The sequence below is a fragment of the Theropithecus gelada genome, chromosome 10, assembly GCF_003255815.1.
Source record: "Theropithecus gelada isolate Dixy chromosome 10, Tgel_1.0, whole genome shotgun sequence".
Taxonomy (NCBI): Eukaryota; Metazoa; Chordata; class Mammalia; order Primates; family Cercopithecidae; genus Theropithecus; species Theropithecus gelada.
The window spans coordinates 8,880,215-8,894,042 of NC_037678.1; the positions used below are offsets into that span (position 1 = coordinate 8,880,215).

A 13,828-nucleotide genomic window follows, 5' to 3' on the forward strand; every position below is an offset into this window, starting at 1 on the left:
CGATTCTCAGCCTCCTGAGTAGCTGGGATTACAGGCACGCGTCACCACGTCCAGCTAATTTTTGCATTTTTAGTAGAGATGAGGTTTCACCATGTGGCCCAGGATGGTCTCGATCTCTTGACCTCGTGATCCACCCACCTCGGCATCCCAAAGTGCTGTGATTGCAGGGCGTGAGCCACCGCGTCTGGCCTGTATCATAATTTCATTGTATCTTTTCTATACCTTTAGATATATTTAGATACACAAATACCACTGCCTACAGTAAACAGTATGGTAATATGCTGTACAGGTTTGTGGCCTAAGAGCAATAGGCTAACCACATAGCCCAGGTATGTAGTAGGCTGTACTCTCTGGGTGTGTGAAATACCCTCTATGTTTGCACAATGACAAAATAGCCTAATGATGCAATTCTAAAAAGGTATCCCCATCATTAATTAACACATGACTGTGCTAGTCAGTACAGCTGAAGATACTCTTAGACCATAACTGTTTACCCCCAGGAAATGGAGGGCTGTGTTATTTTAGAGAAATATCATGCCAGCTCTTGCCAGAGATAAAGCAGCAAATTGCTTCTGGTATCCTGAAATAAAGCAAGTGTTTCAGAGGAATACGATGAGGCAGTGGCACAGTCGAGTTAAGTAGCCAGGCAGGTCAAAGCAATGTGTTGCTTCTGGTTTGTTAAGGGATGTGTAGCAGTGCATTGCTTCTGATTTTTTTTTTTTTTTTCAGGTAGAAAGAGGGTCTTGCCATGTTGCCCAAGCTGGTCTCAAACTCCTAGGCTCAAGCAATCCGCCCGCCTTGGCCTCCCAAAGTGTTGGAATTACAGGTGTGAGCCACCACGCCCAGCCTGCTTCTGACATAAGGGCAGTGTAGGCAGCTGACCCGGGCTGAGTGCACACCTGCTGAGTGCTCGCTTCCTGGTCTCCTTGGCGCGAACCTTCCGCAACAGGTCTTCTAGCTTGCTGGATTCCTCAAAGTGAACCCTGAGGTCCTCATCCTCTGCTATGCTGATGATATCTCTGTAGAACAAGGATATGTCAAAGCCCCCAGGTTTCTTCAGGTGCATCAAGTCAAGGAAGATGCCTGTTGCAAGGGTAAACAAAAGGGAGGGAGGAAAAAACAATTTTCAGCAAGTGAGAAGTTCTTCCAGTTAAAACTGAAACATGCATTTAAAAGCTCCCTGAAAATTAGACTATTAACATTTTCAGGACTCAGAGAAAGTGGCTAAGGAAATCAACTGCTATAATGACTTCACACAACTTTTCAAATAATCACCATTCGTGGTAATATTAAAGTCAATACAACTGGCCAGGCACAGTGGCTCACACCTGTAATCCCCAGCACTTTGGGAGAGTCAAGTGGTGGATCATCTGCAGTTCAGAGTTCGAGACCAGCCTGGTCAACGTGGTGAAACCCCATGTCTACTAAAAATACAAAAATTAGCTGGGCACAGTGGCTCATGCCTGTAATTCCAGCTAGTTGGGAGGCTGAGGTAGGTGAATCGCTTGAACCTGGAAGGCGGAGGTTGCAGTAAGCCAAGATTGTGCCACTGCACTCCAGCCTGGGTGACACAGTGAGACTCCGTCTCAAAAAAAAAAGGCAAGACAATCTTGTTCTGACAGAGTCCTTCAGATAGCTAATGGCATGGCCATCTGCAGTGTTAATGTTACACAGGAGTCTTCTCCTGGCTTCACTTTATTTTTTCATTTTACTCTAAATGGTAAAAAGCAAATGCTTGAAGTCAGGTACACAGAAAGCAATAAAACTGCACTAGGCACAATGGCACATGCCTATAGTCCCAGCTACCTTGGAGGCTGAGGCTGAGCCAAGACTCCTGAACTCCTAAAACAACAACAAAAACAACAATTAAGTGCCAATTTAAGAGAACAGGGAAATATGCCCACCTGTATCTCGGAGATCACCTGCTTTGGTCCTGGCCCGGCTGGCTTTGGCACTGTCATTGCCATGGGGGTTGTCTTCATTGGTGAACAGCATGATCCTCTTATGACTCATCTTGAATTGGACATCACTGAAGAGGTTGGCACAGACCCACAGCACTTCACTGAGTGAGTAGTCAGATCCGTGGCCCATTAGGTCTTGGAAACGTTTTTGTCCTTGCTGCCCCTTAAACTGGTCAAGCTCCAGAATTCGTTTTGCACCTGATCAGAGGTAGGGAGTCAAAGGGAAGGAAAAATCAGAATAATGTCAGTGGTTGCCTTTACCACAAGGCTAACAGAAGGACCCTTTCTCACCCCAGAGCTGTTTAACCCATTTAACAAAGTCCACATCGAGCAAGGTCCCCTTATGCAGGAAAGCATACTCCTAGACAAGATGTAACTTGCTTCCCTCTCCACTCCTCTTTGTTCAGAATACCGACATTCTCATATATAAGGGAAAAGCTGATCTTAGAATATTACTGACCCGGATTATCCAGCTCCTGTAAGACGTAAATATTTTTAAAGTTCACTGAATTTTTGTCTTTCTCGGTACCATAGAACACCACAGCCAGGAGATCTCGATCACTGCTTATGATCTTACTGATGTACACACTTTGGATACACTGAAAAAAATAAAAATTCAATTAATACTTACTTACCATTAAATGTAAGCTCCATAAGTGCTCAGTACCTATTAGTTGCTCAAAATATATTTGCTGAATTTGTACATGGCACTAAAATACGGCATGACCCCTACCTTCAGGAGTAATGAATCAGTGAGAGTAATGGACATAAATATCAAATTTTAACAAAAACCAGAATGCAGTAAGTATACATTAGAAGTATAAGCAGTCCCTGCCATAGAAATCAGAGAATTAATAATACGTATATTCAGGTCAGGCACAGTGGCTCACATCTGTAGTAATCCCAGCACTTTGGGAGGCTGAGGTGGGTCACTTGAGCCCAGGAGTTTGAGACCAGCCTGGGCAACATAGTGAAACTCCATCTCCACAAAACAAAAAACAAAAAAATTAGCTGGGTATGGTGGCACAGGGTCCAGGTTACTTGGGAGGCAGATGTGAAAGATCGCTTGACCCCTGGAGGTGAAGGCTGCAGTGAGCAGAGATCGCACCACTACAGTCCAGCCTGGGCAAGAGTGAGACCCTGTCTAAAGAAAAAAGAAAAGTATCAGAGGGAGGAAACCGTGCTATGGGAGTTGGGGGGAAGCCAAGCATTGGAATCAGAGCACCTGGAGTTGAGTCCTACTGATGGCACTTACTTAACTGGCTGAATTCGGAGAGGTCATGTGATCTTTCAAGCACCCTGGTCTCAGGAAACTGAGTTTATATATACAGATGGCCCTCCATATCTGCTAGTTCTGCATCTATGTATTCAACCAACCTCAAATCTCAAATATTCAGGAAAAACAAAGAAATTCCACAGTTCTAAAAAGCAAAACCTGAATTTGCCATGTGTCAAGTACTACAACAAACCCATGTGAATGAAGTGATGCATAGGCATTGTATTAGGTACTATGAGTAACCTAGAGATGACTTAAAGTATAGCGGAGGATGTGTGTAGGTTATACGCAAATACCATGCCATTTTATTTAAGGGACTTGGGCATCCTCAGATTTTGGAATCCACAGGGAGTCCTGGAACCAATTCCCTCAATAACAAGGGATGACTACATAAAATAATTACAATGCTTAAGTATATGTGACCTGAAAATAAGTCAGTAACTACCAGTAAGAGCATCCTTGAAATAAAATTGCTTAACCACACAGTTAAAGACATCAGTATTCCTGGCCGGGTGTGGTGGCTCAAGCCTGTAATCCCTGCACTTTGGGAGGCCGAGACGGGCGGATCACGAGGTCAGGAGATCGAGACCATCCTGGCTAACATGGTGAAACCCCGTCTCTTACTAAAAAATACAAAAAACTAGCCAGGCATGGTGGCGGGCGCCTGTAGTCCCAGCTGCTTGGGAGGCTGAAGCAGGAGAATGGCGTAAACCCGGGAGGCGGAGCTTGCAGTGAGCTGAGATCCGGCCACTGCACTCCAGCCTGGGCGACAGAGCGAGACTCCATCTCAAAAAAAAAAAAAAAGACATCAGTATTCCAGTTAACAGGAAAGGTCTATCCCTCATATAAACTAATGTCAGCATCAGGTCTTGTAAGAGTTTGCCAGTTCAGCCAGGTACGGCGGCTCATGCCCATAATCCCAGCACTTTGGGAGGCCAAGGCGAGTGGATGACGAGGTCAGGGGCTCGAGACCATTCTGACCAACATGGTGAAACCCCATCTCTACTAAAAACACAAAAATCAGTTGGGTGTGGTGGCATGTGCCTGTAATCCTAGCTACTCAGGCGGCTGAGGCAGAAGAATCGCTTGAACTCAGGAGGTGGAGGTTGCAGTGCGCTGAGATTACACCACTGTACTCCAGCATGGGCGACAGAGTCAGACTCTGTCTCAAAAGAAGGAAAAAAAAAAAAAAGTTCATCAGTTCTAGGGGCCTATTTAATTCTGGAGCACTAACAAAATTATGTCTTGGGGCCAGGTACAGTGGCTCACGCCTGTAATCCCAGAACCTTGAGAGGTCAACACAGGCGGATTGCTACAGAAGTTTGAAACCAGCCTAGGCGACAGGGGAAAACAATGTCTCTACAGCCGAGCGCGGTGGCTCAAGCCTGTAATCCCAGCACTTTGGGAGGCCGAGACGGGTGGATCACGAGGTCAGGAGTTCCAGACCATCCTGGCTAACACGGTGAAACCCCGTCTCTACTAAAAAAAATACAAAAAGCTAGCCAGGTGAGGTGGCTGGCACCTGTAGTCCCAGCTACTCGGGAGGCTGAGGCAGGAGAATGGCGTAAACCCGGGAGGCAGAGCTTGCAGTGAGCTGAGATCCGGCCACCGCACTCCAGCCCGGGCGACAGGCGAGACTCCGTCTCAAAAAAAAAAAAAAATGTCTCTACAAAAAACAAAAAAATTAGCTGGGCATGCACGTGCTTGTAGTCCCAACTACTCAGCTACTTAGGGATGCTGAGGCAGGAGGATCACCTGAGCACAGGAGGTCAAGGCTGCAGTGGGCAGAGACCATGCCACTGTACTCCAGCCTAGGTGACAGAGCAAGACCCTGTCTCAAAAAAAAAATTTAAGTTGTGGAACCTGCAAAGCTGAGGAATAAACCAACCATGGTGATCCCGTCCATGTCCTGCCTGAGCTCCAGCTGGCCTTCGTCCACAGCTATTCTCTTCTTAAATGCAGAATGTGTCCTACAGCTAGTCATTGACAACAATCCACATGGCAAGTAGTCATTTCCATAAATATTTTAATCTACTCCGAGGAGTCTACAAACTTTTAAAAGAATTTGGTAAGGGCTCCTTCTAGGTTCTAAAAAAATTAAAAACAAAAACTAAAACAGAATTTCAGAAAATGTTTTCTATTGCTTATCAAATACTGAATACTTATTATTGGTTATCAAATTGTGCTCATCTATGAATGTCTCATTTCCTTGCTACCTAACAATACATTTTCTTCTGAGGTCTTCAGGCATCAAGGGTTCCATTAACTCTCTGAAATTATAGGTAGAATTGTGAGTACTATCTTTTTTGAGGGGAAGGTATGTAGCTGTCATCATATTCTCAAAGAGGTCCATGGTTGGCCGGGCGCAGTGGCACATGCCTGTAATCCTAGCACTTTGGGAGGCCAAGGCGGGCAGATCACAAGGTCAGGAGATCAAGACCATCCGGCTAACACGGTGAAACCCTGCCTCTACTAAAAAATTTTTTTAAAAAAATTAGCCAGGCGTGGTGGTGGGCACCTGTAGTCCCAGCTACCCGGGAGGCTGAGGCAGGAGAAGGGCGTGAACCCGGGAGGCGGAGTTTGCAGTGAGCCAAGTTCATGCCACTGCACTCGAGCCTGGGCAACACAGCGAGACTCCGTCTCAAAAAAAAAAAAAAAAAAAAAAGAGGTTCACGGTCTAAAAAAGGTTAAAGCACTGCTCTTCAAAGTGATGGTCTCCAAATCAGTAACATCAGCATCACCTGACAACTTACTAGAAATGCAAATTCTTGGTCCCCATTCTAGATGTAGAGAATCAGAAATTCTGATTCTGGGGCAAGGTTCTGTAGTCTGTTTTAATGCCCTGCAAGTAACTCTGTTTGAGAACCATTTTAAATTAACGATTGTTTTCATTCATGGTTCTATTATTTTATTTCACACACACACTTTTTTTTTTTTTGAGACGGAGTATGGCTCTGTCGCCCAGGTTGGAGTGCAATGGTGCCATCTCGGCTCACTGCAATCTCCGCCTCCCAGGTTCAAGTGATTCTCCTGCCTCAGCCTCCTGAGCAGCTGAGAGTACAGGTGCGCACCACCACACCCAGCTAATTTTTGTATTTTTAGTAGAGACGGGGTTTCACCACTTTGGCCAGGATGATTTTGATCTCTTGACCTCGTGATTCGCCCACCTTGGCCTCCCAAAGTACTAGGATTACAGGTATGAGCTACCGTGCCCGGCCTCTTTTTTTTTTTTTTTTTTTAAGGGACAGGGTCTTACTCTGTTGCCCAGGCTAGGGTTCACTGGCACAATCATAGCTCAGTGCAGCCTCAAACTCCTGGGTTCAAGCAATCCTCTCACCTCAGCCTCCTGAGTAGTACAGGTGCACACCACCACACCGAGCCTTTTTTTTTTTTGGTGCAAGATACTCTGGTTTGCCAACTACAAGAACACTTTCTTTTTTTTCTTGAGATGGAGTCTCTCTCTGTCACCCAGGCTGGAGTGCAGTGGCGCAATCCTGGCTCACTGCAACCTCCACCTCCAGAGTTCAAGCAATTCTCCTACCTCAGCCTCCCAAATAGCTGGGACTAGAGGCCTGCACTACCATGCCCGGCTAATTTTTGATTTTGAGTAGAGTTTCACCATGTTGGCCAAGCTGGTCTCGAACTCCTGACCTCACGTGATTTGCTCACCTCAGCCTCTCAAAGTGCTGGGATTACAGGCGTGAGCCACCACACCCTGCCTACAAGAACTATTTGTACACAAATTAGAACATGAAAAGTTTCTGTTCAGTTCCAAATTCTAAAATCATGAGGCATGAGATATATAAATCTGTGAAAATTCCTCTCTATGAAGTACACAAAAGCAGTAATCTTTTTAATTAAGCTGAAATTTAGATAAAAAAGAATCATTTCTAAGCAAACAATTAAAAGGTATTTAATACATTCACAATGTGCCAGGCATAGTGGCACACGTCTTAATCCCAGCCACTCAGGAGGCTGAGGTGGGTGGATTGCTTGAGCTCAGGAGTTCCAAACCAGCCTGAGCAATAGTGGGATACCATCTCGAAAAAAAAAGCAAGGCCAGGTGCAGTGCCTCACGCCTGCAATCCTAGCACTTTGAAAGGCCGAGGCGAGCAGATCACAAGGTCAGCGGTCCGAGATCATCCTGGCCAATATGGTGAAACTCCGTTTCTACTAAAAATACAAAAATTAGCTGGGCATGGTGACGCATGCCTGTAATCTCAGCTACTCGAGCGGCTAAGGCAGGAGAATCGCCTGAACCAGGGAGTCAGAGGTTGCAGTGAGCCAAAATTGCACCACTGCACTCCAGCCTGGCGACCGAGCAAGACTCTATCTCAAAAATAAATAAATAAAAATTTTTAAAAAGCATAAATACACACACCAGGCTGGGCGCAGTGGCTCAAGCCTGTAATCCCAGCACTTTGGGAGGCCGAGGCGGGCAGATCACGAGTTCAGGAGATCGAGACCATCCTGGCTAACACGGTGAAACCCCGTCTCTACTAAAAATGCAAAAAATTAGCCAGGCATGGTGGCAGGCGCCTGCAGTCCCAGCTACTCCGGAGGCTAAGGTAGGAGATTGGCGTGAACCCGGAAGGCAGAGTTTGCAGTGAGCAGAGATCGCGCCACTGCACTCCAGCCTGAGCGACAGAGTGAGACTCCGTCTCAAAAAAATAATAAAAATAAAAATAAATAAATACACACACAAACATTCACAATGTTGTGCAACTACCAACTCTAGTTCCAACAAATTTTCATCACCCCAAAAGCAAACCCAGTACCCACTAAGCAGTTGCTCCCCGTTCATCTCTTCCCTGTGCCTCAGGTAACCAACCACCACTCTGCATTAAGAACTTACCTATTCTGGATATTTCATGCAAATGAAATCATACAATATTTGACTTTTTGTATCTGGCTTCTTTCACTTAGCATAATGCTTTCAAGGTTCATCTACTTTGTAGTACGTATCAATTCATTCTTTTTCGTGGAATGTATATCCATATGCCACTGTTTAGTCATTTGAAATGTTTTGGAATAAGATAGAGGTGGTGTCTGCATAACATTGTGAATGTGTCATTGAATTGTATACTTTCAAATGGTTAATTTTATGTTACATGAAACACAACCTCTAAAGAAACAAAAACAGGTCAGGCACAGTCAATCACACCCATTTCTCCACAACCTTGCCAACCCCTCTTATTTTCTGCTGGTGTTTTTTAAATTTTAGTTTGTTTATATAGTGGGTATGAGTGATAGTTCATTATGATTTTCTTTTTTTTTTATTTATTTTTTTTTTTTGAGACTGAGTCTGGCTCTGTCGCCCAGGCTGGAGTGCGGTGGCCGGATCTCAGCTCACTGCAAGCTCCGCCTCCCGGGTTCACGCCATTCTCCTGCCTCAGCCTCCCGAGTAGCTGGGACCACAGGCGCCCGCCACTTCGCCCGGCTAGTTTTTTTTTGTATTTTTTAGTAGAGACGGGGTTTCACCGTGTTAGCCAGGATGGTCTCGATCTCCTGACCTCGTGATCCGCCCGTCTCGGCCTCCCAAAGTGCTGGGATTACAGGCTTGAGCCACCGCACCCGGCCTTCATTATGATTTTCATTTGCCTTTCTCTAATGACTAAACATGCTGAGTATCTTTTCCTGTGCTTGTTGGACATCTGCGTATCTTTGGAGAAATGTCCTGTCTTTTTTTTCTTTGAGACAAGAGTCTCACTCTGTTGCCCAAGCTGGAGTGCAGTGGTGCAATCTCAGCTCACTGCAACCTCCATCTCCCGGGTTTAAGAGATTCTCCTGCCTTAGCCTCCTGAGTACCTGGGACTACAGAAGCGCACCACCCTGTCTGGCTAATTATTTTTGCATTATTAGCAGAGACGAGGTTTCACCATGTTGGCCAACCTGGTCTCCAACTCCTGACCTCATGATCCGCCCGCCTCCGCCTCCCAAAGTGCTGGGATTACAGACACGAGCCACCACGCCCGGCAGGAGAAATGTCTTTTCAAGTCCTGTGCCTGTTTTAAAATTGAAGTTGCCTTTTTATTGTAGCCATCTTCCCCAACCACAGGTAGCAGTCAACTCCCAAGTATCACTCACTCTTTTCCACACTGTAACTGCAGGAACTTCCCTTCCACCTTTATACTCTCATCTCTGCAAGAGGAGGCGCCTACTTCTTTTTTGTGGTGTTTTTTTTTGTTTTTTGAGACAGAGTCTTGCTGTCTTACCTATGCTGGAGTACAATGAGCAGCACAATCCCAGCTCACTGCAGCCTTGATCTCCTGGGCTCAAGCAATCCTCTTGCCTCGGCCTCCCTAGCAGCTAGGACTACAGGTGTGCACCACTACACCTGGATGATTTGTGTATTGTCTGTAGAGACGGGGTTTCTCCATGTTACCAGGTTGGTCTCAAACTCCTAGGCTCAAGTGATCTCCCCGTCTCGGCCTCCCAATGTAGAGATTACAGGCACGAGCCACCATGCCCAGTCGATACTGTTTTTAAATTTGTCTTAAACTAAAAGGTAGTCTTACCTGGATGCTCATGTCAAAAGGTGTCAACTCATCTTCACTCTGAGATTCAAACATAGCCTTGGAGGCATCAACCAAAAAAATCAAACTATCTCTTCCTGAATATTTATAGTCTCCTATGGGGAAAAAAGTGGAAGAAAATGTTTATCCTTGTATTCTTATTTGTTTACCATATAAAACAAAGGCCATAAAGTATAACCTAATCAATTATTATAAAGTGAACAACCATAAAATCTCCACCTATGTCAGGAAATTGAGTCTTGCCAGACACCCCAGAAACCCCTCATAATTATATTCCTTCCCAATTACAACACCCATCTCCCCCAAAAACGTCAATATCCTGGTTTTTTTTGGTTTTTTTTTGTTTTTTTTGAGATACAGTCTCACTCCCATCACCCAGGCTGGAGTGCAGTGACACAATCACAGCTTACTGCAACCTTGAACTCCTGGGCTCAAGCTATCCTCCTGCCTCAGCCTCCCGAGTAACTGGGACTACAGGTGTATGCCACCATGACCAGCTAATTTTTTAAATTTACTGTAGAGATGGTATCGTGCTGCACTGCCCAGGCTGTTCTCAAACTTCTGAGCTCAGGCAATCCTTCCGCCTAGGCCTCTATTTTTTTTTTTTGAGACGGAGTCTCGTTCTATTGCCAGGCTGGAGTACGGTGGCGTGATCCCAGCTCACTACCACCTCCGCCTCCCAGAGTCAAGCGATTCTCCTGCCTCAGCCTCCCGAGTAGCTGGGATTATAGCCGCCCACTACCACGCTCAGCTAATTTTATATTTTTAGTAGAGACAGGGTTTCACCATGTTGGCCAGGTTGGTCTTGAACTCCTGACCTCAGGTGACCTACCCACCTCAGCCTCCCAAAGTGCTGGGATCACAGGCGTGAGCCACTGCACCCAGGCCCGCCCTGGCCTAAGAGCTAGGATTATAGCCATAATCTACCACACACCCACCCGTTTCTTTATAATTTTATCACCCAAAACTACATTTCTAAACATTACCTTTGACTTACTGTTTCTGAAGCCTCTTCATCTACAGATACCCTCTTTTTCCCTTGTAATTTATTTGTTGAAGAGCCAAGATGCTTTGTACTATACACTTATCCACATTCTGGATTTTGCTGATTGCCTTTTTAAAAAAATTAATTAGGTGGGGCACGGTGGCTCATGTCTGTAATCCCAACACTTTGGGAGAACAAGGCAGGCGGATCACTTGAGGTCAGGAGTTCGAGACCAGCCTGGTCAACATGGTGAAACCCCGTCTCTACTGAAAATACAAACATTAGGCCGGGCGCGGTGGCTCACGCCTGTAATCCCAGCACTTTGGGAGGCCGAGGCGGGCGGATCACAAGGTCAGGAGATCGAGACCATCCTGGCTAACCCGATGAAACCCCGTCTCTGCTAAAAATACAAAAAATTAGCTGGGTGTTGTGGCGGGCGCCTGTAGTCCCAGCTACTCGGGAGGCTAAGGCAGGAGAATGGCGTGAACCCGGGAGGCGGAGCTTGTAGTGAGCTGAGATCGCACCACTGCACTCCAGCCTGGGCAACAGAGCAAGACTCTGTCTCAAAAAAAAAAACAAAAAACAAACAAACAAAAAAATTAGCCAGGCGTGGTGGTGAGCACCTGCAGTCCCAGCTACTTGGGAGGCTAAGGCAGGGAAATGGCGTGAACCCGGGAGGCGGAGCTTGCAGTGAGCCGAGATCACGCCACTGTACTCCAGCCTGGGCGACAGAGTGAGACTCCATCTCAAAACAAAAAAAAAAAAAAAAAAATTAGCCAGGCATGGTGATGCCCACCTGTAATCCCAGCTAATTGGGAGGCTGAGGTAGGATAATCACTTGAACCCAGGAGGCAGAGGTTGCAGTGAGCAGAGATCACACCACTACTCTCCAGCCTGGGCCACAGAGCAAGATACGTCTCAAAAATAAATAAATAATTATTTTGGCCAGGCACAGTGGCTCACGCCTATAATCCCAGCACTTTGGGAGGCCAAGGCGTGTGGATCATGAGGACAAAAGATTGAGACCATTCGGGACAACACAGTGAAACCCCATCTCTACTAAAAATACAAAAACTAGCTATGTGGTGGCACATGCCTGTAACTAGAGAGGCTGAGGTGGGAGAATTGCTTGAACCTGGGATGCGGAGGCTGCAGTGAGCCAAGATTGCGCCACTGCACTCCAGTTTGGGTGACACAGTGAGACCCTGTTTTAAAAAAAATAAAAATAAATAAATGGCAGGGCATGGTGGCTCATGCCTATAATCCCAGCACCTTAGGAGGCCGAGGCATGTAGATCACAAGGTCGAGATTGAGACCATCCTGGACAACATGGTGAAACCCCATCTCTACTAAAAATACAAAAACTAGCTGTGTGTGGTGGCGCATGCCTGTAATTCCAGCTACTAGGGAGGCTGAGGCAGGAGAATCGCTTGAACCCAGGAGGCAGAGGTTGCAGCGAGCCAAGACTACGCCACTGCACTCCAGCCTGACAACAGAGACTCCATCTCAAATAAATAAATAAAATTAACGAATTAATCATTTTAGAAACAGAGTCTTGTTCTCTCACACAGGCTGGAACACAGTGGCGCAATCATAGCTTACTGCAGCCTTGAACTTCTGGGCTTGATCGATCCTCTGCCGTGGCCTCCCAAAGTATTGGGATTACAGGCATGAGCCACCTTGCCGGGCCTGCTGATTGACCTCTTTTGGTGCAGATTAACATAGTCCTCTGTCCTTCCTACTAAGGACCTAGAGAGGCTTAATCAGATTCAGGTTTTCTTTCTTCAGCATGACTCTATCGTTAAGTAACGTGTTTTTTCCTAAAAAGGTATATAACGTCTGGTTATCTCCAAGTAACTGGGATTACAGGCATGTGCCACCATGCCCAGCTAATTTTCTGCATTTAGTAGAGATGGGGTTTCACCATGTTGGTCAGGCTGGTCTCAAACTCCTGACTTCAGGTGATCCACCCGCCTTGGCCTCCCAAAGTGCCAGGATTACAGGCATAAGCCACCATGCCTGGTTTATTTTATTTTTATGAGACGGAATCTTGCTGTCGCCCAGACTGGAGTGCAGTGACGCGATCTCGGCTCACTGCAAGCTCCGCCTCCCGGGTTCATGCCATTCTCCTGCCTCAGCCTCCATAGTAGTTGGAACTACAAGCACCTGCCACCACACCTGGCTAATTTTTTGTATTTTTTTAGTAGAGACAGGGTTTCACCATGTTAGTCAGGATGGTCTCGATCTCCTGACCTCGTGATCCACCCACCTCGGCCTCCCAAAGTGCTGGGATTATAGACCTGAGCCACCACGCCCGGCCCGTTTTATTTTGAGACAGGGTTTCACTCTGTCGCCCAGGCTGGAATGCAGTGTTGCAATCTTGGTTCACTGTAGCGTCTGCCTCCCGGGTTCAAGCAATTTTTGTGCCTCAGTCTCCTAAGCAGCTGAGGCTACAGGTGCATGTCACCACAGACTCAACTAATTTTTGCATTTTTTAGTAGAGACGGTGTTTTGCCATGTTGGCCAGGCTGGTCTTTAACCCCTGACTTCAGGTGATCTGCTCCCAAAGTGTTGGGATTACAGACGTGAGCCACCACACCCGGCCAAATTGTGGTATATTTAAAACGAGCTATAGGCCAGGCACGGTTGCTTACACCTGTAATCCCAGCACTTTGGGAGGCCGAGGTGGGCGAATCACCTAAGGCCAGGAGTTCAAGACCAGCCTGGCCAATATGGCGAAACACTGTCTCTACCAAAAATACAAAAATTAGCCGGGTGTGGTGGTGCACATGCATGTGTTCCCAGCTGCTCAGGAGGCTGAGATGGGAGAATAGCTTGAACCGGGGTGGCGGAGGTTGCAGTGAGCCGAGATTGAGCCACTGCACTCCAGCCTCGGCAACAGAGCGAGACTCTGTCTCAGTAAATAAATAAATAAAAGGAGTTATAGAGATTAAATACATGTACTTGCAAGGAAAGATATATCCATGCTACAACAATAAGAAAAAAAGGTAGAACACAAAATTATGTACATTTGTTTAAAATTATATTTGGGGCCGGGCGCGGTGGCTCA

At 46.3% G+C, this 13,828-nt stretch overlaps 1 protein-coding gene across 5 annotated transcripts in view; it reads right to left on the bottom strand.

Annotated features, from left to right (window-relative positions):
• The window catches only part of XRCC6 (X-ray repair cross complementing 6), a 38,893-nt gene that overhangs the window by 22,168 nt on the left and 2,897 nt on the right, over positions 1-13,828 (bottom strand). For 3 of the 5 annotated variants that reach the window (XM_025400034.1, XM_025400035.1, XM_025400033.1), the window contains exons 3-6: positions 9,756-9,868; positions 2,422-2,560; positions 1,905-2,159; positions 900-1,083 (exon numbers count right to left, since the gene is read on the bottom strand). In XM_025400034.1, coding sequence (XP_025255819.1) covers positions 900-1,083; positions 1,905-2,159; positions 2,422-2,560; positions 9,756-9,868 — 691 coding nt within the window. The remainder of the gene's footprint in view (positions 1-899; positions 1,084-1,904; positions 2,160-2,421; positions 2,561-9,755; positions 9,869-13,828) is intronic. The other 2 variants (XM_025400036.1, XM_025400037.1) reach the window with 2 other exon arrangements.